This window comes from Lynx canadensis, chromosome A1 (assembly GCF_007474595.2).
Source record: "Lynx canadensis isolate LIC74 chromosome A1, mLynCan4.pri.v2, whole genome shotgun sequence".
Classification (NCBI taxonomy): domain Eukaryota; kingdom Metazoa; phylum Chordata; class Mammalia; order Carnivora; family Felidae; genus Lynx; species Lynx canadensis.
The window spans coordinates 109,364,433-109,385,721 of NC_044303.2; the positions used below are offsets into that span (position 1 = coordinate 109,364,433).

Here is a 21,289-nt window from a genome sequence, read left to right on the forward strand (position 1 = left end):
GAATGAGCCCTGCAAGATCCTCTTAGGTGTTCTTCTTATGAGCTTTGTGACCTCTCTGGACTACTCAGGAATTTTAAAAATACACTTTCTAGGTTTTTGACTGTAATGCCTGGTAGAGGGTACTGTGTTAGTGACTTCTCCATATGGGGAAATATTACTTACTGGAGTATTTTGAGAAGGAAGATAAGTATGTAAATAAAAGGAAACCAGGAGAGAGATTTTTATGACTTTTAAAAATTATATGGCTGACTGGAAAATATCAACAGTTTCAGAAAATGAAGAAATACCTTCCTGAATAACAGATTCTTGCTGGATCTTTAAGGTCAAGTGTATATTCAGGGGACATCCGGGCCATGTCTGGATGGGATTCCCTTAGATCTGACATTAGGAGTGCCTTAGGTCACTAAGCCCACTAAGCCTGTGTGCTTCCAGGTCAGTAGCCTCTTTGATGCTTTTACTATGAGGGTATTATGTGCTTGTTTATCCCCTGGGATGAGTATAGTGAAGCCCAAAGAGGCCCACGGCCTAGGCCCCAGTCATACCTCATGCCCAGGAGGAGTGCCCCAGAGCCCAGCCACCCTTCAGCTACCCCTGAGATCAGCCTGCACGGCTCTGCTGCTGGAGTGCTCTCTGGATTCTCTTGCCTCCTCCCTCCCCTGGCCTAGTCAAACCTTAGTTTTGTTTAATTTCTACAGACCATTGAAGCATAGGTAACTCTAGGGAAAAATTAGAATCAAGAACTCTTCCTGGCCACCCATTTCCTGAAACATAGAAAGGAAACATTTCATAAACGCTTTGTAAAGTAGACAAAAGGAAGGGGTAGGGGCACTCTGGCTGGCAGGGCTGGCCATGTGGCCTCTCACAGATGAGGGAGGTGAGATGGCACATGGGGGCTGAGGTCTCAGCCAGGGGCAGCACAGGCACAGCCCCTGGCACCGTGTCTCTCTGGCCACTCCAGCAGAGCCATTGATCCTCTGCCCTCCTGGGCCAGGAGAAAACACCTGGGGGCATCCCCCCCATTTCCCATGGGGGAGACTGAAGCCAGAGAAGTGGAGAGTTACAGCTTCAGTGGAGAGACACTCATATCTTTACACCCTGGCTTCCTTATTCATGCCTCTTTCACTTCTAGGGATTTTTTTTTTTTTTTTTTTAATTTGGGGAGTAGGGACTGGGCAGTTGGAGATAGATTTCTTTGTTCCTAACTTGGCTACCTCCATTGATGTAGCCTTTATCAGTTTAACTTGTCCTTTTTCATCCCACACCACTCTGTGTCCCTCTGCCAAATGCAGTCAGCCGAGGCCCCCCAGCGTCCCGCCTGGCTGAGTTGCAAGAGGCCCCAGGCCCCTTCCTGTTCACTCCTGCTCTGTAGACACGATGCTATGGGGCAGACATGCAGGGACATGGACAGAAGAGGCAGACCATGGCTGGATGGTGGAGGGCCCGGGGGTCTGGGGGAAGCTTCTGAGGCCTTTCTGCGCTGTCCTTCTCACAGCAGAAGGTTCATGGTCCAGGTACTGGGATGGGGCCCAGGTGTAGTGTGTAAGCCTGTGTCTTGTCTTTTCCTGTCCAAGCTGCCCATTGTTGACCAGAGTGTGCTGGAGGTGGCCATTGCTAGGGTGGCTGCCTCTAACCACAAAGAGAGGAAGGAAAATTCTCAGCCTGGGCACTTGAACCAAGTCCTCAGCAAGATGTTGCAAGTTCCTAATCTGGACCCCGAGGCCAGGGAGTTTAGGCATCGTCTGGAACCCAGACTGTTACCCACAAACATAGACATTCAGGGGACCTACTCCCACCCCCCACGACACCAGATCCTCAGCAGTGTCTCTGGCCTGGGTAATAGTCCCTGGGAAGTCCAGCTGCCACCTCTCTATGAATGACCCTGTAGCAGTTGTGCTGATAAGCCACTTCTCTGGGGGCAGAGCTGAGGTCCACCTTGATGTCATTACACACCATTACAAACTGATGCAACCAGCTTTCAACAGACACTGCCAGGGAAGAAACACATTACAACAGCATGCCGCAATACTTCCTCCCCTCGTGCAGGAGGCTTGCTCCCATCAGCAAAGATGGACTCTTTGAACCCCAGTATCTCACTCCACCAGCCTGGACAGTGCCTTTTGTCAGGGCATTCCAAACCTTTGAGTGGATCTCCTTTTCCCAAGAAACTAAACCAGTGGCTTTCAATCCTGGCTGCACATTACACTCATCTAGGATATAAAAAATATTGATGCCTGGGCCTCACTCTCACCCCAGAGATACCAACTAAAGTGATCTGAGTTAAGAAAAAAAAAAAATCTAAGTGTGTATTGAAGGGTAACATATACAACAACAACAACACAAAACCTAAGTATAGATCTAAGTGAATTTTCGCAAAGTGAACTTACCCAGAGTAACAAGCATCCGGATTAAGAAGCACAACCTCACCAGCATCCCCTGGTGCCCCAAGGGGTCGCCACCATTCTCACTTCTGATGGTGGAAATGAGTCTTGCCTGTTTTCAAGTTTTATATTATATAAATGGAATCATAAAGTACATGGACTTTTGTGTCTGGATTCTTCCACTCAACATTATGCTTATGAGATTCACCCAAGCTGTGTGTTTATGGTTGCCATAGTTCGTTTGTTCTCGTTGCTGTACAGTATTCCACCATCTGGATATTCCCCAATTCATCTATCCGTTTTACTATCGATGGATATTTGGGTGTTTGGATTGTTGTTTGGGATTTGGGGTTATTATGACTGCTACTGCTATGAGCGTTCCTATGGTGTCTTTTGGAGCACATTTGTGGGCATATTTAGTGGAAGTGCTAAGCAAGTCTGGATACAAATGTGTTCAACTTCAGTACCTTATGCCAAATAATTTTCCAGAGTGGCTGTACCCGTTCACACTCCCTCCAGCAATGTCTGAGAGTTCTGGTTGCTTCACATCTTTGCCGGCAATTGGTACTTTATATCTCTTTCGTGTTAGCCATTCTGGTGGGTGTGTAATGATATTGCGGTGTGGTTTTAATTTGCATTTTCCTGATGACTAATACAGTTGAGCACTTTTTCATATGTTTATTAGACATTTACATCCCCTCTTTGCAAAGTGCCTGTTGAAGTATTTGGACATGAACATTTGTAAGAAGCTCCTCAGGTGGTTCCTATGTGTAGCCAAGGTTGAAAACCATTGAACTAAACCACAAGTTGGTATCTGCTGTTCTGTTTCTCGATGTCCTGCCTTTGAACTTAAGAGTATTTTGGATCTGAGGGGACCTCATGGACATGGGTAAAGATAACCTTCACCCCCTATACCAAGATGGGCCTACCAGGAAGAAGCAAGAGATTGGAGCTGGAGTTTAGGCAGTTGCAAATCTTTGGGAATATAGCCTCCACTTCAGAAGAGCCCAGAGACAGCCGGTGGTGTCCACAGCTGCCACAGACATTTCCTGACCACAAAAATGATCCCTTGCTGATACCCCCAGAGCCCCAGGCAATCATGTGGAGGAAGTGGAGGGGCCACATGCCAGGTACTTCCCAGTTTCTGGGCCAGTATGAACAGGACACAGCTCATGTGGGGGTTGTGGTCAAGCTGGAGACAGTGGAGCATGTGTTCTGGGGGCCTGGGTGGGGCTGAGGGAGGCCTTCCATCTGTGGCCTTTCTCCTGGGTGAAAGGGCAGCTAGCTAGTGAGGCCCTCCCACATGGGTCCCAGCCTGGCCAGGTCTTGAATTCTGTGCGCTTACATCTAGGTCCCGGTTGTTGCTTCTCTCATCTGTAATGATCTCGTCTGTCCTCTGTTGCCCACCTTGCGGCCCTGCTCCAGGACCTTCCCTGGCCACCCTACCCCTATGGACCCCTCACTCTTCTGAGCTTCAGCTGCACTTAGAGTGAGACCATACAGTGTGGCTCCTAATTACATACTGCCTTGTATTGGGTCCCTGTTGTGTCATCTGTGTTCATTTTATCCTCCCCTCTGGACTGCAGTTTCATCCCAAGGACTGCTGGGCACTTCTCTCTGGCTCCCAACAGTGGGTAGAGTGGCATTTGGTAACTCAGTGACAACAACCTCCAACTTGAAAAGGACGATGCAGTAAAGATGCAGACCACACACAGAGTCAGCATTTTCCTTCCCTCAGACTGGGGTTGTGCAGGTGGCAAGCAGAGCTGCCCTGTGTGGGCTCTGTGTTGGCACATGTGCCCCATTTCTGGTAGGCGAGGAGCTCTGTGCAGTGAGTCTGGAGTTGGAGCACCAGCAGGGGACTGGACTGCTGATGCCTGCCTGGGTGTGCATAAAGGCCCCTCAGGCAGAGGGGTTCTGAACACCCAGATGGAATTCACCATGGTGTCTGGAGCTTGGGAAACAGGGGGCAGGGGACAGTCTCATCAGTACCCATCTGTGTGCTCTTTGAAAAGAGCATGGTCCACCTTCTGTTGACTGAAGTCCTGCCAGCTATGTGACATGAAAAGAGGGACAAGGAAGCATGTGGGCAAAGTTGACATTTTGGAGGCTGGTGAGCACAGAACCAGCTCTGGGCTCTTGGTTGTGGCATGTTCCATGGATTCAGGCCCATCTTGGAAATTGCTCTGGACATAGAGCCTTTCATGTCTGATAGTCCAAGTACAGATGCCGGTGTTCCCTTGGAATATGGAATAAATGTTGGTCTGCACTAACCAGCCACCAGAGTTCTATCTGAAACCTGGAATAGTACCAGGAAGAACTCTCTCTGGCAGCGTGTGAGAGTTCCAGTTGCTTCACATCCTTGCCAACAACTGGCTTGTTCTGTCTTTGGCCATCTGAGTCTCATAAAAAGAGAGACTCCTCTCCTTCCACTGAGTATGCCTACCAGCCTCTCCCCTTTCACCAGAGCCCCTCCCAGCAATTATGCCCTTTAGTTCTCTCAAGTCTGGGTCTTCAAACTCTCCTACACTGGCTGCCTTTGTGCAGTATTTGATATGCTTCCGCCAGCATTGTCTGTGTAATGCTTCCCTCCACCCCTTTCCCCGCGGAGTACAGCCATGCTGTCTGCCTTTCACAGCCGAGATCTCGAATGAGACTTCTCCTCTCTCCTCCCCCTTCCCAACACTTATTCAGCAAGTATTCATTTTACACCTGCCTGTGCTGGGCACACACAGTAGGGTTCAACAGGGAATAAGACTACCTGGCCTTATTCTCATGAAGCTTACAGCTGAGGAGGGAAAACAGACATAAATTATTAACAAGTGTTTATGTAATGGCCGTTGTGATAAGTGCTGCCATAGCCCGACAGCACTAGCCAGGTCCTTTCTGCACTTGAGCACCTGCAAATGTCTCCTTGTCCTTTGAGGCACAGCTCACATGTAACCCCATCAATGCCACCTTCCCAACCCTTCATCACACAGCAGCATGGCCCTTTCAGCCCAGAACAGCCTTGGTTATAACTGTTCTGCACAGAGGCTGAAATCCAAGGATGGAAACCTGATCTCCTCAGAGCCCCCTGCCCGGCACACAGCCCAGAGCATGGAAGGTGCTCAGTAGATGAATGCAAGTCCTTGCCAAGACTGGGCCAAAGTGTGTGAACATCTCCATGGACTGAGAATCATTGCTTGCTTGCCTTTTTTTTTTTTAATAGACTTTTGTGGGGTGACTGGGTAGCTGAGTCAGTTGAGCATCTGACTTCAGCTCAGGTCATAATCTCACAGTTTGTGGGTTCTAGCCCCATGTCAGGCTCTGTGCTGACAGTTCAGAGCCTGGAGCCTGCTTCAGATTTTATGTCTCCCTCTCTCTCTCTACCCTCCCCCACTTGTGTACTTGCTCCCTCTCTCTCTCTCTTTATCTCTCTCAAAAATAAATAAATAAGCATTTAAAAAATAAAAAAAATTAAAATAGACTTTGTTTCTTTTTATCATTATAAAAGTAATTTGGGTTAGGTCACAATAATGTGAATTTACTTAAGAAAACTGAACTGTACCCTTACAAATGGTTAAGATGCTAAAATTTATGTTATGTGTATTTATTTCGCCACAATTTCAAAGAATACATACAATGCAAAGAGTAAGTATAGACAAGGAGAATAAGGGAGAAAGGTCCATATTATCAAGAAATAAAGGACAAAGGATTTGATTCAGACAGAAATGGATTTAAAAATGAGCAGTTTGAATTAGGGAAATGCACATCAAAACCATAGTGAGGTATGACTTCACACCCTTCAGGATGGCTATTATCAAAAAAATAGAAAATAATTATTGACAAGGCTGTGGAGAAATTAGAACTCTTGTGCATTGCTGATGGAAATTTAAAATGGTGTAGTTGCTGTGGAAAATGGTATAGTGTTTCCTGAAAAAATTAAACAGAATTACTTTAAGATCCAGCAGTTCCAAGTCTGGATATGTACCCAAAAGGACTGAAAGCAAGAACTCAAAAAGATATTTTTATACCCATGTTCCTATAAGTATTATTCACGATAGCCCCAAAGTGAAAACAATCTAAATGCCCATTGACAGATGAATGGATAAACACAATGTAGTCTATACACAAAATGGAATATTATTCAGCTTTAAAAAGAAATGAGATTCTGCCACATGCTACAGCATGGATGAACCTTGAAAACATTATGCTAAGAAGTGAAATAAGCCAGGGGTGCCTGGGTGGCTCAGTCAGTTTGGCAGCTGACTCTTGATCTTGGCTCAGGTCATGATCTCACATTTTGTGAGTTTGAGCCTCACGTTGGGGTCTATGCCAATAGTGGAGAGCCTGCTTGGGATTCTCCCTCTCCCTATCTCTCTGCCCCTCCCTCACTCATGCTCTCTCTCTCAAAAATAAATGAATAAACTTTAAAAAATAAAAAGTGAAATAAGCCAGACACAAAAGGACAAATATTATATTTGTCCCTCATTTATGAGAGGTAGCTAGAGTAGTCAAATGCATAGAGATATAAAGTAAAATGGTGGTTGCCAACGGCTGGTGGCTGGAGGGGAATATGGAATTAGTTTAATGAGTTTGGTATTTATGTTGAGGATGACAAAAAAATTCTGGAGCTGAATGGTAGTGATGGCTGCATGACAGTGTGAATATACTTAATGCCATTAAATCACACACTTAATAATGGTTAAAATGGTAAATTTTATGTATGTTTTACTACATCAAAAAATAATTTGGGTGTATTATGAACATTTTAGAAACTGTTGGTAAGCACCAGGGGAAAAAACTTAGGTCTTACCTGCTAGAGACAGCCACTGTTAAAATTGAGGTGTGTACCTTTCTATTCCTTTCTTCTTCTCTCTCTGTCTCTCAGGAAAAAAAAATGTATCTATCTATCTATCTATCTATCTATCTATCTATCTATCATCTTTGAAGACCACATCCAACCTATAGGAAGTCTCCTTCTCACATCTATTTCTCAACTCTTCTCAACTTCCTCCCTTTGAGCCACCCAGGACAAGTCTATCCCTGTTCTGGACGTCAGTTCTTTGAGCAATTTCTCACACCTGATTTCACCCTCCTGCACCTCCAGGGTGACACTTCTCTGAAAATGCCCATTTCCCCTGTGTATCTGAAAATGTGGTACCAGAGTGGGACTGGTTATGTGTTGGAAGGGGTTGGAGAGAATAGTGTGTGCCTCTCCCACCTTCTCAAATTCCACACATCTTATAATTTTTTTTAATGTTTTTTTAAATTTATTTTGGAGAGAGAGAGAGAGACAGAGTACTAGCAGGGGAGGGGCAGAGAGAGAGAGAGGGAGACACAGAATCTGAAGCAGGCTCCAGACTCCAAGCTGTCAGCACAGAGCCCGACAGGGGACTCAAACCCACAAACCGTGAGATCATGACCTGAGCCAAAGTTGGATGCTTAACATACTGAGCCACCCAGGCGCCCCTCCACACATCTTAGGTAGCTCCACGTGAGCCAGTTGGCTTCTTGTACAATGCACTTGTTGTGGCTCCTGTGAAAGCCACTGATTACTAAACCCCTGAGTCTGTTGGTCCAGGCTGCACTTGGTCCAGGTCCCATGCTCTGTCTTCTTGTCCTTGCTTTTTGGACCTGGTGCTGGGCATCATATTTTCCCTCTTGATTCTAGCCACTCGATCTGGCTTGTGCAGCCTGCCAGGAGCCTGTGACCCCGTGCCCCAAAGAGCAGATCCTCCCTTTCCACTGTGAGGGAGCTGTGAGAGGAGTCGAAGGCCCCACAGCCTCTGACCCCTGCTGGGCCCTGGGGAGGAGCAGCTGCTTCCTGTCTTCCTCCCATGAGAAGTGGGCCTCCTTCTCCATCCCAGGCACCACTGTGCCCTGCAGACCCACAAGTCAGCAGGAATGAGCCAAGCTATCAGAGAGAGACCTCTGTGAGGGAGCTGTGAGGGAGGTCTCTTGGCTTTGAGACCTCCACAGAAGGGTTTGTTTAAGGTTTCAACCAGGATCTTTACAGCCCAGTCCTGAGAAGATTATCTTTTTATTGCAACTTTGATTAATGATTGATCAAAAACTGATACTAGAAACACTGAAGAACAAATTTGCCCTAGAGATTAGGAAAGGTCTACATCTGCCAGGCTTGGAGAGCTCACCACCTGCTCCCTCCAAGGTCAAAGCAGGGCAAAGGCACATTGGAAGGCCCACCTCATACACAGTCACACGTGTGTGCACATACGGACACACATGCACTCAGGGCAAAAAGACAGATGTAAGTGTCCTTACAGCCTTTTTGGAATTAGATAGACTACAAATTGCAAATAAATGAGGAAGGGACTCATTTACAGATTACTCAATTACAAATTACTCATTACAAATTAGCTTCTTAAAGAGAAATTTGAAATGTGGGGAAGAGAGGAGCTTGTGTGAAGACAATAGGGTGGGCTTCCTGTATACCTCTAGTCCCAGAGAACTGACATCAGAAATGTGTTCAACACCAGTAGGGGAGGGCAGGAGATGCCGACCAAAGTTTCACAAGCCCTCCTCACAGGAAGAGCCTTGGAGAGGGATTGGGCTGCACCTCAGCTGTGCTCTGGCTGTTTTGATGGTCTCTGAGGCTGTGACTGCATAGTGGGGTCCCCAGGCCACATCAGAACCACTGAAGGGCCCAAACCTCCCACCTCAGAGACTGGGGAACCGAGAAATCTGAATTTTGACAGCGTCTCCTACCGGGGTTCAGCCAGTCCCCACCCTCTGGGAGCCCTAGGGAGCAGGTCCTGGCAGGAACACTCTTTTGCCCTTTAGCCTCTCTGTTGTGCCTTGGGGCACAGGGAGTGGAGCTGCTTCTAAATGGAAACTGGAAAATGAAACTGGAAATCACAGCCTTGCAACCCTGAGTGCCGGGGTTTCTTTTCCACAGGGAGAGTCCCCAAGAGGGGAGAAGCATGTTTAGAGAAGGCTGTGAGGGTGTTCCGGAAGCAGCCTGGCCACGGACACACTGGTGCACACCCGGGGTTGGGAGCCTGCAGGCCAGGAGGCGCCGGCGCAGGGAGGGGCCACAGTGAGGCCCCAGCTTCCTCTGAAGCTGGCAGGTTTGCTGTCAGCCCTGGGAAGGTTTCCTCTCTAGGAAAAGCTAATTTCACGATTTATGCTGAAAAACTCTTTTCAGAGGTACTTTACGAAGGGCCCTGGCTCTTGGTTAACCTGAAAATGTTTAATTCTGAAACTGTTTCTCAGAATTCGATATTTCATACCAGCAGCTTCTCGTCCTCCTGGCTTCCTTCACCCTTTTGACCTGCCGTGGCTCTCCCACATGCACACACAGGACTTTCATGAGGAATGCAGGTGCTTGGATTGAACTGAGGATCAGAGATCAAAAACCATAGTCTCCCTCCACTCCAGTGTCCCCCAGCACACACAGGAGTTTGTGCCTGTTCCGGCACACACACTAAAAGCCGCTGCCGGCAAAGACACTGCTTAGGGGCAACTTTGAGGACACCAGCAGAGCAGCTCTCCTGGCAGCAGATTTCCTAAAGGGAAGGAATGCGGAAGATGGGTGACAGGGCTGTGGGACAGGGGCCAAGAGCTGTCCACACCCGACCACTCCACACCAGCCTCTGTTCTGCCGTCTGCATCACTCACTTTGGGGAATGGCTGGCTTCTCTAATCCCCCGTCCCACACACTCCTTCTTCCATGAAGACCCTGAAATTAAGTTGCACCCTTTTCCTAGCACCCTGTGCTCTTCAGCTGTCTTTGTGACTGTTTGCCTAATGTCTGTCTTCCTCGCTGGAAATAATTCCATGCCAGGCATGGAATTTGGTCTGTGTTGCTCACTGTTGTGTCCTCAGTGCTTGGAATACTGCCTGACACATTGTAGGTGCAGGTGCACACAAAAATGTGTTCAATGCATGAGGACAGCCTGAAGAGCCCCAGCAAGGGGTCTGCACTGGCGTTTCCTCAGTGTCCAGACCCCACCCCAGCCCCTCAGAGCGTCATGGGTTGAGGGTGCTATGGACAGATGCTCTGTTGCCCATGGTCCCCGGACCCCAGTCCCTGGAATGCTTTGACTGTCTTGGTGTGTGCAGGTTTCTGAGGGCCGCGGGCAGGTGGGGGTGCATAGGGGCATCTCCTGTGGCACATCCTCCATCAGCCTGCCTTTGCACCCCTTACCTGACAGATGGGCTTACATAGCCTCTTCCAGATAGGCCACTTGTAGCCTGGGGGTCAGGAGGTGGGGCAGATGCAGGATGCCAGTGGACAGTCCTCTGGGAGTAGATGTGGACAGGGAAAGCAACCTTTTAATCTTCTCAGCCTCAGCTTTCTCACCTGTAAATGGGATTTGTTCTTGTGTATATGCTTTGAAAAGCAATATAACAGAAGGTAATAGGGCAGACTTTGGAATTGGGCTCTTGGGGATAAAAATCCCAGCTCTGTCATTCACAGGCTATGTGACCTTGAGCCAATTACTGAATCCTTCGCTGCCTCATTTTTCTCTCCTGTAAAGTGGGAACAGCAATAGTGGATTCTATGAGTTTCATCATGTTCCTGACACACGGTGAGGGCTCAGTCATCACTAGCTATTATTACCTTAGCTGGGCTTATGAGGATCCAACAAAATGGCATATGTGAGCACAGCCCCTAGATTTGAAGCTGCCACACAAATACAAGGAAAGAGTAGTATTTTGGACGTATTGAGGGCACAGTGTCCCTCCCACATTTGTCTGGGGTGGGGCAACAGTTTCACTTGTTTAATGTTAAGCTAGAAGATGCACAAACAGGAGGTGAAAAACAAAACCGCCGACCGTTTGAGCTGTAGGCTGCACCAGAGCGGTGTGGCCGGTGCAGATGGTGAGGGCCCAGGCAGGCCTACTTCCTCCCTGCGTGCCCTGGGGCTTCCTCATACCAGCCGCTTCCCGAAGCTGCAGGAAGTGGGGCCAGGACCTCTTCAGGGTGTGTGCAGGGAGGCCCGGGCAGGGGTCGGCAGCTGCCAGAGTGCGAACGGGAGACCTCTAGGTCCTTGATGGGTCCTGGGGCCACGGGTACAGTAGCCCCTGCCCTTTCTCCATCTAGGATGGGTTTGTAGCAGACTCCCTGCCCAGACTACTCTCTCTTGAGCTTGCAAGCGATTGAACAAAAGGCGTCCAACCCGTGAGAGGCAGGCTAGAGAGAGAGCTGAATCTTTTCTCAAAGGAAATGCAGTTGTGGTTTGGAGACGTTCATTTCACATCTGTGGTTGGCGTTTCCCAGGGTTCTCGGAGGTGAATGCAGGGTCAGCCCTGTGTTGCCAAATAAGGTTCACCAGTGACCTTAGCAACAGGCTCTGCTGCCCATTGGCTGCCACTGCCGCCGCCTGCCAATACGGCTTCCCAGAGGCAGCACTGAAGCTGGGCTGAAGCTTCCACATGCTCAAGGCTCCAGCTTCTAGTGCCCTTTAAAGTAACCCCAGGTAGGGAGAAAGCTCTGGGCAAAGGTGCCAGGGGGCAGGACTGCCTGGATGCCTGTGTTTCAGAGTCCACTCTGACAGCACTCCACCGACAGTTTGCACACAGTGCTGGATCAGCTCCCTCAGCTTGGTGGCCTGGTCCCAGCTTGCCAGGATAAGCTGTTCCCTCCCCTTCCCGCCCCGCATCGTGTCCTGCCTATCAATCTTGGAACTCCATAGTTCCCGTTTTGTAGTCCTGCTCTCCTCCTTTGTGCCAGGCACTCTGCTAAGCAACTTCATCACATTATCTCCTAACTCAGTAACCCACTGGTCCGTTAGCCCCATTTTATAGATGAGAAAACTGAGACTGAAGGAAGTCAGGTAACTGGCCCAAGATTGCATCAGTAAGTAGGGAAGCCACAAATTAAACCCAGTTTATACGGGTCCAGATCGCACACTATTAACTGCTGTACTATGTTGCCAGTCACTCGATGTCTCTGTGCCTCTCAATGTCTTCATCTGTGATATGGGGATGATAACATCTACCTTTGCACAGCAAAGACTGCATGGAGTGACTTATGCACAGGAACCTAGGGCAAAGTGTCAGCTTGTGTGGTAGCCCTCCTTGGCACCAGTGAGCCTGGTGCCTGCTGGGGGTGCTGCACAGGTGGCTTGCATGTTCCTCTTCCACAGAGTATGCTGCTAAAACACTGAGGTTTGTGGACCGGACTTCTCTGTGGCCCAAGTATTTGGTTTCTACTTCCTCATTCTCAGCCTCCTCCCACCCCCACCCAACTGCATCACTGAGGTAGGTAGGCCGGAGCAGAGCCTGCTGCCAAGGGGCCCTGGCCTATGGGTGCCAGAGGAGACAGGGTGGCTGGGCTGGAGGGGACAAAGTTCTGAGGACCGAAGGTGGGCTGATCAGACCGCAAGGGCAGGCATACCTCATTTCCTCTACCCCAGACAATGCTGGGGTGTGACAAGCACTATTTCCCTAAGAAACATTTTCAGATATAAAAAGTACAGAAGTGACATGGTAAAGAAGAAGATACATATACCCAAAGGGGTGCCTGGGTGGCTGTGTCGGTTAAGCTTCCAACTCTTGATTTCGGCTCAGGTCATGATCTCACGGTTTGTGGGATCAAGCCCCACATCGGGCTCAGTGCTGACAGCATGGAGCCTATTTAGGAATCTCTCTCTCCCTCTCTCTCTGCCCCTCCTCTGCTCACATGCTCTCTCTGTCTCCCTCTCTCTCAAAATAAATCATTAAACTTAAAATAAAAAAGATGATACACAGACCCTATAACCCAGCAGCCCCACTCCTCAGAATCTGCTCTGACCAAACTCTTACCCACCATGTGTATGAGAATATCCACACAACATGAGGAAGAGTCCAGATGCCCATCAGCATTAGAGAAGGGGCATAAATTATGCAACATTCCTGCAGTGAAAATCAATGAACTACAGCATCTTGCAATAGCAGTAATATTGGATAATAATATTATAGTAACGAATAACTTTAATCTATGTAATATTGAGTAAAACACACAAAAGAATGCATACAGTATAATTCCTTTTAGGAAGTTTAACAGCTAATCAAAGCTGGACTGTATTGTTTAAGGGTACATGCAGAAGATGGAAAACTATAAAAACCACAGAAATTATTGCCACAAAAGTCCATGTAGATGTGACACAGGGGAGGGTTGGGGTTGTGATTAGGAGAGGCCCAAAGGGGCCTTGAGGGGTGTTCACACTGTTTCACCTCTTGACCTGGTGGTGGTTATACAAAAATTGGCCTTATATTTTATACTTCTTAAACTGACCATATGTTCTGGGCATTTTTCTGCATAATTATTGTTTCTCAATAAGAAAGAAAAGTATACGTAGGTCACTTCCAGCACTGAACAGTGCATTGAATGGACAGGGCAGTGAGAGGAGGCTATGCCCACATAAGCCTCTTTGGGATCAGCTCTTCAGGAGTGCCACAGCGGTTGCTGAGTTGTAACTGTTAGTACAGACTGAGGGGCCTTGGAAGGAACTGAAGATAAAGACAGATAGGCAATTTAGGATTGAAGGATATCCTTTGACATGTCACTACCACTGGGGAAGACAAGCAGTGGTTCCTGACTCTGTCCTCAGGGGGCTGGCATTTTCTAAAGTCGTAACTTGTTTTATCCATTCTTATTTTTCTAGACTAGAATAGGTCAGGGATGATAGTTAATAAATGTTTGTTGTGTGAACAAGTGTGTAGAAAATATGATGTGGAGAGTAGTGCCTCATCAGGTCCCAGAGAGGCAGCCCACCAGGAACCCTGTTTTTCTGGTATATCTCCAGACCACCGAGCCAGCTACAGCAGGCTTCTTCAGGGGTGGCCAGGGCTGATGTCCACTGACAGCTAGCTCAGCAGGTGTTACAGACACCCTCCTCTTTCTTTCCAAGCTAAATGTCACCAGTTTCTCCAGCTGTTTATCTTACAGCCCTCAGCATTCTACTTATCCAGCCTGGAGAGGCAATAAGGGTATCCAGATGTAGCCTGAACAGGCAGGACCATGAATGCAGATGGAAACTTAGGGCTTGTGTGCTTTGGTAGTCACTGCGTTCAAGCTGTGATGGTGACGGCTGCTGAGATGGCCTCAGACGTGGTAGAAAGTTTGAGGGTTGCTGCTAATCGCTTTCTTTGGTGTTCTCATGGCCTTCACAGACACTTTCGTGAGGTTAAACTCCATGCTGTATGGCCCTTGTCACCAGTGTTATATTTTCCCTCAGCTCACCTAGAGGATCCCTGAGAGCTGACTTGTGGTAGTCCCTCCATAGATGGTAGCTCATATTATTTACTTTGTTGTTTTATTATTTGAATAAACAATCGTGGAGTCATTGCCATATGTGGCACATGTACTGTGTGTCAGGCTTTGCTAGGTGCCAGAATACGGCAGTGAATAGAACAGGCCTGTCGCTGCTCCCAGAGCTTCTGAAAGCTCTGGGAAGACTTGTTTATTGAATGATAAACCTGGTGGAACTCATTGTGATCAACGCTGTTACCACCAGACATTCACTGGGTGCTCAACTCAGAACCACCCAGATGCACTCCCACCCTCGTGTGGGAATTTGGGAGTTGTTGAGGATGACACCAGTGAGGGAGGGGAGGAGCAGTGACCTGGAAGTGAACTGACTAGAGATCAAGTCCTACACTCTGCCATACACTTACCATGTGACCATGGGTGAGTTAACTTGGCCTCTCTGAGTTTCAGTTATAATATCATGGATAGGGATAACAATACATCCCTCAGAGGCAAGAGAGGATCAAATAGGGTCACCACACTGCCCTCAGAGGCAAGAGAGGATCAAATAGGGTCACCACACTGCACAACTCCAGGGGGTGCTGTTCACATTAGTCTCTGCAAGGGCTGGTAGCCTGGGATTAAATGAGACCAGACCACTTTTGCTGTGTGGTCTGAAGTTACCAATCAATAAATGGGAGCTATTGTTATACACAAATTAGAGGGAAGCAGGGTCACTGCAGGCCAGCAGGCTGCACAGGGTCCGGCCAGGCTTTTGTTTCTCAAGGAAGGGCAGGGCTCTGAGAAGTGCAGCCTGTGATGTCAGCAAATGCCAGGAGGCAGGGACTCCCAGGGCAAGTCCGGGAAAGGCAGACTACTCAGGGAGGTGGCCTCTACTTCAGGGCCTACGTAAGGAATTCTCTAGGCACAGAGAAGCCACTGGAAGCTGGACATAGAGCAGGGACGGATGAGACTAAGGGGAAGTCTCTTCATTAGTGGGCTGCACCCTGCCCAGCCTCCTGCCTCACCAGCCCCATGAGGGCCAGGGTGGGGGAGTCGTGAGTCTCCAAGGTTCCACAGTAAGGATCTGGGCCAGGACTCTGACCTGTGCAGACCCCAATTTAACTCCGGTTTATAGTCCCATAAAAGGAAGTCCCTGGCATTTTTGATATATACATATATGTAAGGTGTAGTTTTTTTGTTTTTTGGGGTTTTTTTGTTTGTTTGTTGTTTCTTGTGTTCGTTTTTACTGTACAAGTAAGTGTAAGTCATTGTAGAGCATTTTTAAGTTATGGAAATATAAAGGCATAAATACAATAACCTATAACCCCACCACTCAGAGATAATCACCATTAGTATCTGAGGCATTTCGTCCAGTAGGTGTTGCACATAAAATTATACATTATAGGGGCGCCTGGGTGGCGCAGTCGGTTGGGCGTCCGACTTCAGCCAGGTCACGATCTCGCGGTCCGTGAGTTCGAGCCCCGCGTCAGGCTCTGGGCTGATGGCTCGGAGCCTGGAGCCTGTTTCCGATTCTGTGTCTCCCTCTCTCTCTGCCCCTCCCCCGTTCATGCTCTGTCTCTCTCTGTCCCAAAAATAAATAAACATTAAAAAAAAAAAAAAAATTAAAAAAAAAATTATACATTATATACTCATTAGCTGAGAATTATATTGTGTATAAGTTCATGTTTTACCTTTCCCTATAAAATTGTGAGAGTTGGGGCACCTGGGTGGCTCAGTCAGCTAAGTGTCCAACTCTTGATTTCGGCTCAGATCATGATATCGCAGTTCGTGAAATCAAACTCCAAGTTGGACTCTGCACTGACAGCAAGGAGCCTGCTTGGGATTCTTTCTCTCTCTCTCTCTCTCTCTCTCTCTCTCTCTTTCTCTGCCCCCCCCATTTGTGTGCACGCTCTCTCTCTCTCTCTCTCCTCTCTCTCTCACATAAACGTTAAAGAAAATTCAATAAATAAATAATATAAAATTGTGAGTGTTTTATGAGAAGGAGGGACTGTTTTCAATGTAAAAGAAACTCTAGAAAATTTTTCCCTTAGAAAAAAAAAAAAGCACAAAGCCCTATTCCATGGCTGCATTTGGGAGGACCCCATGAGGTCTGCAGACTGGCTCTGTCTCGTATCTGGTGGTAACTCTGAGGCAGTGGCTCAGAGAAAGACAAGTCTTTCTCTTTTCTCCTGGCCAGACTGCAGCCTCCTACTTGTGGACAAAACAGAGTTCATGAGTGTGCCCTCACCCTTCCTTCCTCAGCACAGGATGTGTGATCATCCCCTCCATCCAAAGGCATGTGGGGCTGTGATTGTTATTGTTTATTAATTAAAAAAAAACACAGCATCTCAATCTGTGCGGCACCTTTTCTCTTGTGTTACCTCACCCTGTGAGGCAGGTAAGACAAAAACTGTCATACCCATTGTATAGATGAAGAAACTGAGGCTACAAGAGGTCTCATTTGAAGCCGCACAGCTAGTAAGTGGCAGAATGGAGACTTGATGCAGATCTGACTGACATCCAACTTAGTGATTTTTCCTCAAAACCTTTTCCCTCTATTCCAAGCTTTTTCTGAGCTAAATTTGATCCCCTTAATAAAGCCAAAGACTGAGAGTGCTGCAGGTATAATAGGTGTGTGGAAAGGACTGAACCCCACCCTAGGAGCCTTAAGCCAAGCCCTGCAGACTCAGGTGCTGGGTGGCCTGACCTCAGCGCAGCTCCTCTAGGACACCTCAGAGCCAGCATCATTGGGCACTAGGGGAGTGGGTTCAAGGAGGCAGCTGTTTCCCATAGGCATGTCCAGCAGAGCCAGTATTCTTTGAGCATCCTTCTTGACCCACCCAGGTCATGGAGGTCCATTCTCTGCCCAGGGCTCTAGAGTCTCAGTACTCCCAGAACAGAATAGGGTTTTTTTACCGAGAGACTCTGGGGCTCTGTGAGACTGACTCTAACCAAGGGCTTTGGGGCAGCTGCCTCAGGTCCTTTCCTGTATTGCTGCTGTCACAAAATACTATAAACTAAGTGACTTAAAACAACATATTTCTTAGCTTACAGTTCTGTAGGCTAGAAATCCAAAATTGATCGCAATGGACTAAACTCCCGGTGTCAACAGTGCTCCATTCCTTTCCAGAGGCTCTAGTAGAGAGCCCTTTCCAACTTTCAGAGGCCACCTGCATTCTTTGACTTGTGGTCCCTTCCTCCATCTTCAGAGCCGGGAATCACTGGTCCAGTCTTTCACATAATGCCATCTCTCGGTTTCTCACTCTCCTGCCTCCTTCTTCCCCATTTAAGGACATTTGTTACTGCATTGGATCCATCCAAATAATCCAGGATAATCTCCTTATTTTAAGTTGCTAACTAGCAACCTTAATACCCCGTTGCCATTAGGATAACAGATTCACAGATTACATGTGTTAGTATGTGGGCGTCTTTATTCCTCTAGTATGTGGGCATCCATTATTCTTCCTACTCTTCTGGGTTCTCCAAGGGCCTCATCTTCAGGCATAGACAAGCCAGACGACAATCAGGATGTGCCCACCCATGTTAGAGAGATCCTTTCTTCCCAGGTCCCCTCCCACTTGCTTGCTTCTCATTCAGCCCAGTCTGTCCTGTATTCCTCTTCTCTCATCCTCTGCTCCCAGTTTTAGGTAGAGAGGAGCTGGGCAGGAAGCACCAGCGAGTTTGGACACAGAGAGGGATATGAAGGTGGGTGCACCAGGGCTATGGGAAGCCCCAGGGGGCTGAGCACCTCCTACCCAGAGACCCTGCACTTCCCAAGAACTAGGGGCAGAGCCTAGCCCCTGAAGACTCAGACACTGAGGTCTAAGGGGCAGCTCTAGGGCTGGAGAGGTAGGTAGCCAAGTATCCCCCTCCCCCAGGTAATGATTCCTGTCTGCCTTTACTCATTCCCTTTCCCCTTTCCTTCTCTGAGACTCAGGCTGGAACCCTTGGGCCCCCCAGAAGGAGCATCTGTCCCTGAGCTGCTTGGTGAGTGCCTGGGGGTTCTGAGATCCTAGTAGGATGGCCTGTGGACAGTACAAGGAGAGAGGGGCTGGACAGGGCCTTTGGCCCTCCTAGGACAGTGACCACCTTGCCCCAGTTTGCCCAGGACTTAGTTGTAGCACTGAAAATACCACATTATAGGAAACACCTCAGTCCTGAGCAAACTGGGACAGTTGGTTACCCTACCTCCAAGGCCCTTTGCACCTCCTAATCTACCATAGATTACCTCTGCAGCCTGGACAGCTGGCTCTTTGGACTCTTAGATCCCAACCTCTGCCCAATATGTGGGCACAGAGAGACCTCTAAGCTGAGGAGGGGCCTCAAGCCAGTGCTGGGGAAGCATGGATTCCTACTTGCAGTGTGTCCTGGAAAAGTGCCACACATGGAAATTGTGCCTGTGTCTGCAGGGGACAGTGCTTCTAGCTACATGCATGGGGGAGTGACAAATTCTGTTTGCACCCGAGTCTCTAAAAATGTAGTCGCCTGATTACCTAGGTGGTATGTTGCAGGTGGCTTGAAGAAATGTTTCTGTGTGCTCATCTGTACTTCTTATTCTGTAAAATTAAACCTTTCATTTGTGTACATTTTTAATAAAAGAAAGTAATGAATGACTCTGCCTTCACATCTCCAGCTGTCCTGCTGAGGCACATGGATGGGATATGGTGCATGTAGTGGGACACAGAGGCCCTTGCTCTGGAGCCTCTGGCCCTGGCCACTAGCTGGTCATGGCTCAGGGCTCTACTTCAGGGGTAGAGCCAGTTACCACTGTCCTCCCTGTCTCTCAGACTCTTCCCCTGTACCCCAGAGTCCAGCCTGGCTTGTCCTCCTGGGGAGGAGCCAGAGAAGCCAGGTGGGCAGTGGACAGAACAGGTAAGCAGATGCTGACCCAGGGTTTTGCAGGAGATGCTCTCAGGTGCCAATCCTGCCTGAGCACTGTGAGAATACAGAGGAAATAAGCTGTTTGCTCCTGGGGAGCTCCCAGTCTGGTTGGAGAGATTGGGTACTCCCCAGACCACAAGGGGAGTGGCAGACAGGAAGGGGACAGGCACTGGATGGTGAGGCTGTGTTTGTGTGGGCCGTGAGATAAGGGAGAGCCCCAAGGTCACCTTGTATGTGTCTTATTATGCCCAGAGACCAAAAATGGGGTCCTAATGAGTGGCCTGAGGCAGCCCCCACCCCCAGTTGGGGCAGATGGTCTCCTGAGCCAAGAACACTAGCGGCCCAGTTTATAACAGAAGGGTGGTGATGAATGGTCACCAGCCTTGGAATGTTGGAGACCCCTTCAGGTCCTTCTCTCTGCCCCACCCTCGCACCCACCCACCTATATGGCAATGCCAGGCTCCCACATCTAGGAGCCCAGCCCTCACTCACCATGGCTCTCAGCATTCTGACATCCAGCACCTCTCCCCTTTCTGGCAAGCCCAGAAAGAGCACTTGGAGGGGAACCCTGGACCTCCAGCAGAGGCACTCACGCTTCACTTCCCAACAGCCCCCACCGAAGTCCACCATCACCCTACTGTGGCCAAAATGTCAGGATTTCTCAACTTGTTCTTAGTTTTAGGAAAATGATAGCTATTCTGGCCTAATGACTCCTTCCTATACTACCTCTGATCCCCAAATACCAACTCTGTATCCACACAACTTCCTCACTCCATGAAGTCAGCTTTCTCAGAAAAGCCTGGCACAAAATCCCCACCACCCGCACCCTGGGACTCCTATGTCCTTGGCTACGTACTTTATTCCCGAACTAAGATCCCAGGCATATCCCTTCACCTCTCTGAGCAGAGATGTGGCTGAGTGTTTTTAATTGCTGTGGAAGAACTCACTGCACCTGCCCTAATTCCGGGCAGATTCATGATTGACAGTGTGAGTGAGAAGTGGTAGCCAACTGGACACTCCCACATCCACCTGACTGTTAGGGAAAAGGGAAGGGCAGAAACAGAGAAGCGAACCCAGGCCAGTGCAAGGCATTTGGCCAGAAATGGAAGTGAGGGCCCCATCTAGGCCGCCTCAGCTGGGACTGAAGGGCAGAGGAGGGCCCTTTCTGAAGGAAGCCTGCAAGTGAGTCTGAGGCCTCCCTGGTGTAGGGTAACAACCAGTCAGTTGCCTGGGGTGCTGGATTTTCTCAGGGACCAAGAAGCCAGGTTGGATTTAGGACAACCATAGAGTGACTCCAGTCTGATGGCAGGAGGTTGGGATGTACCTGTGAGTGGTCCTGGCTTATACATTCACCCAGAGTTCAGATTTCTGAGTACCCCAAGATCTAACAAAGGGTCTGGTTTAGAGCAGAACAGGAGAGTTCTGGTTGTCTTCCTCTGACAGAGGCACAGCTGCAATGTCCTCTTTGATCCCTAGAGCTGAGATAAGGCCTAGCAGGCCAGAGTCCCCTGCAGCTGGAAGCAGGTTCACAGACACACTGAAGTGGCTGCCCCCTGCCCCGAGGCCAAGTTACAGGCCTGTGTCCTAGTTCCCTGGGGCCCCACCCCTAGAAACTGCAGGTGGCCTCCAAGGCATAGGGGAAGCATCCCTCCCTTGAGGACAAAGTCAAACCCCATCCCACTGGGGCCTAGGGGCCTGTAGCAGCAAAGCCCTGCTGCCTAGTGAGAAGGGGAGCAGGGGAGCTGAAGGCAGGGGCCGGGTCCCAGGATCCAGAATGCCTTCCCTTGGTGTCCCCAAATGCTCTCTTGGCATGAAATGCTAGTGTCCTGCCCCAAGCAAACTCTGC

The 21,289-nt window shown here is 48.8% G+C and overlaps 1 protein-coding gene across 1 annotated transcript in view; it reads left to right on the top strand.

The window, feature by feature from the left end:
• The window catches only part of LOC115516101, a 69,269-nt gene that overhangs the window by 46,767 nt on the left and 1,213 nt on the right, over window positions 1-21,289 (top strand). The window contains exons 5-6 of the mRNA XM_030318529.1: window positions 12,476-12,590; window positions 18,500-18,549. Coding sequence (XP_030174389.1) covers window positions 12,476-12,590; window positions 18,500-18,549 — 165 coding nt within the window. The remainder of the gene's footprint in view (window positions 1-12,475; window positions 12,591-18,499; window positions 18,550-21,289) is intronic.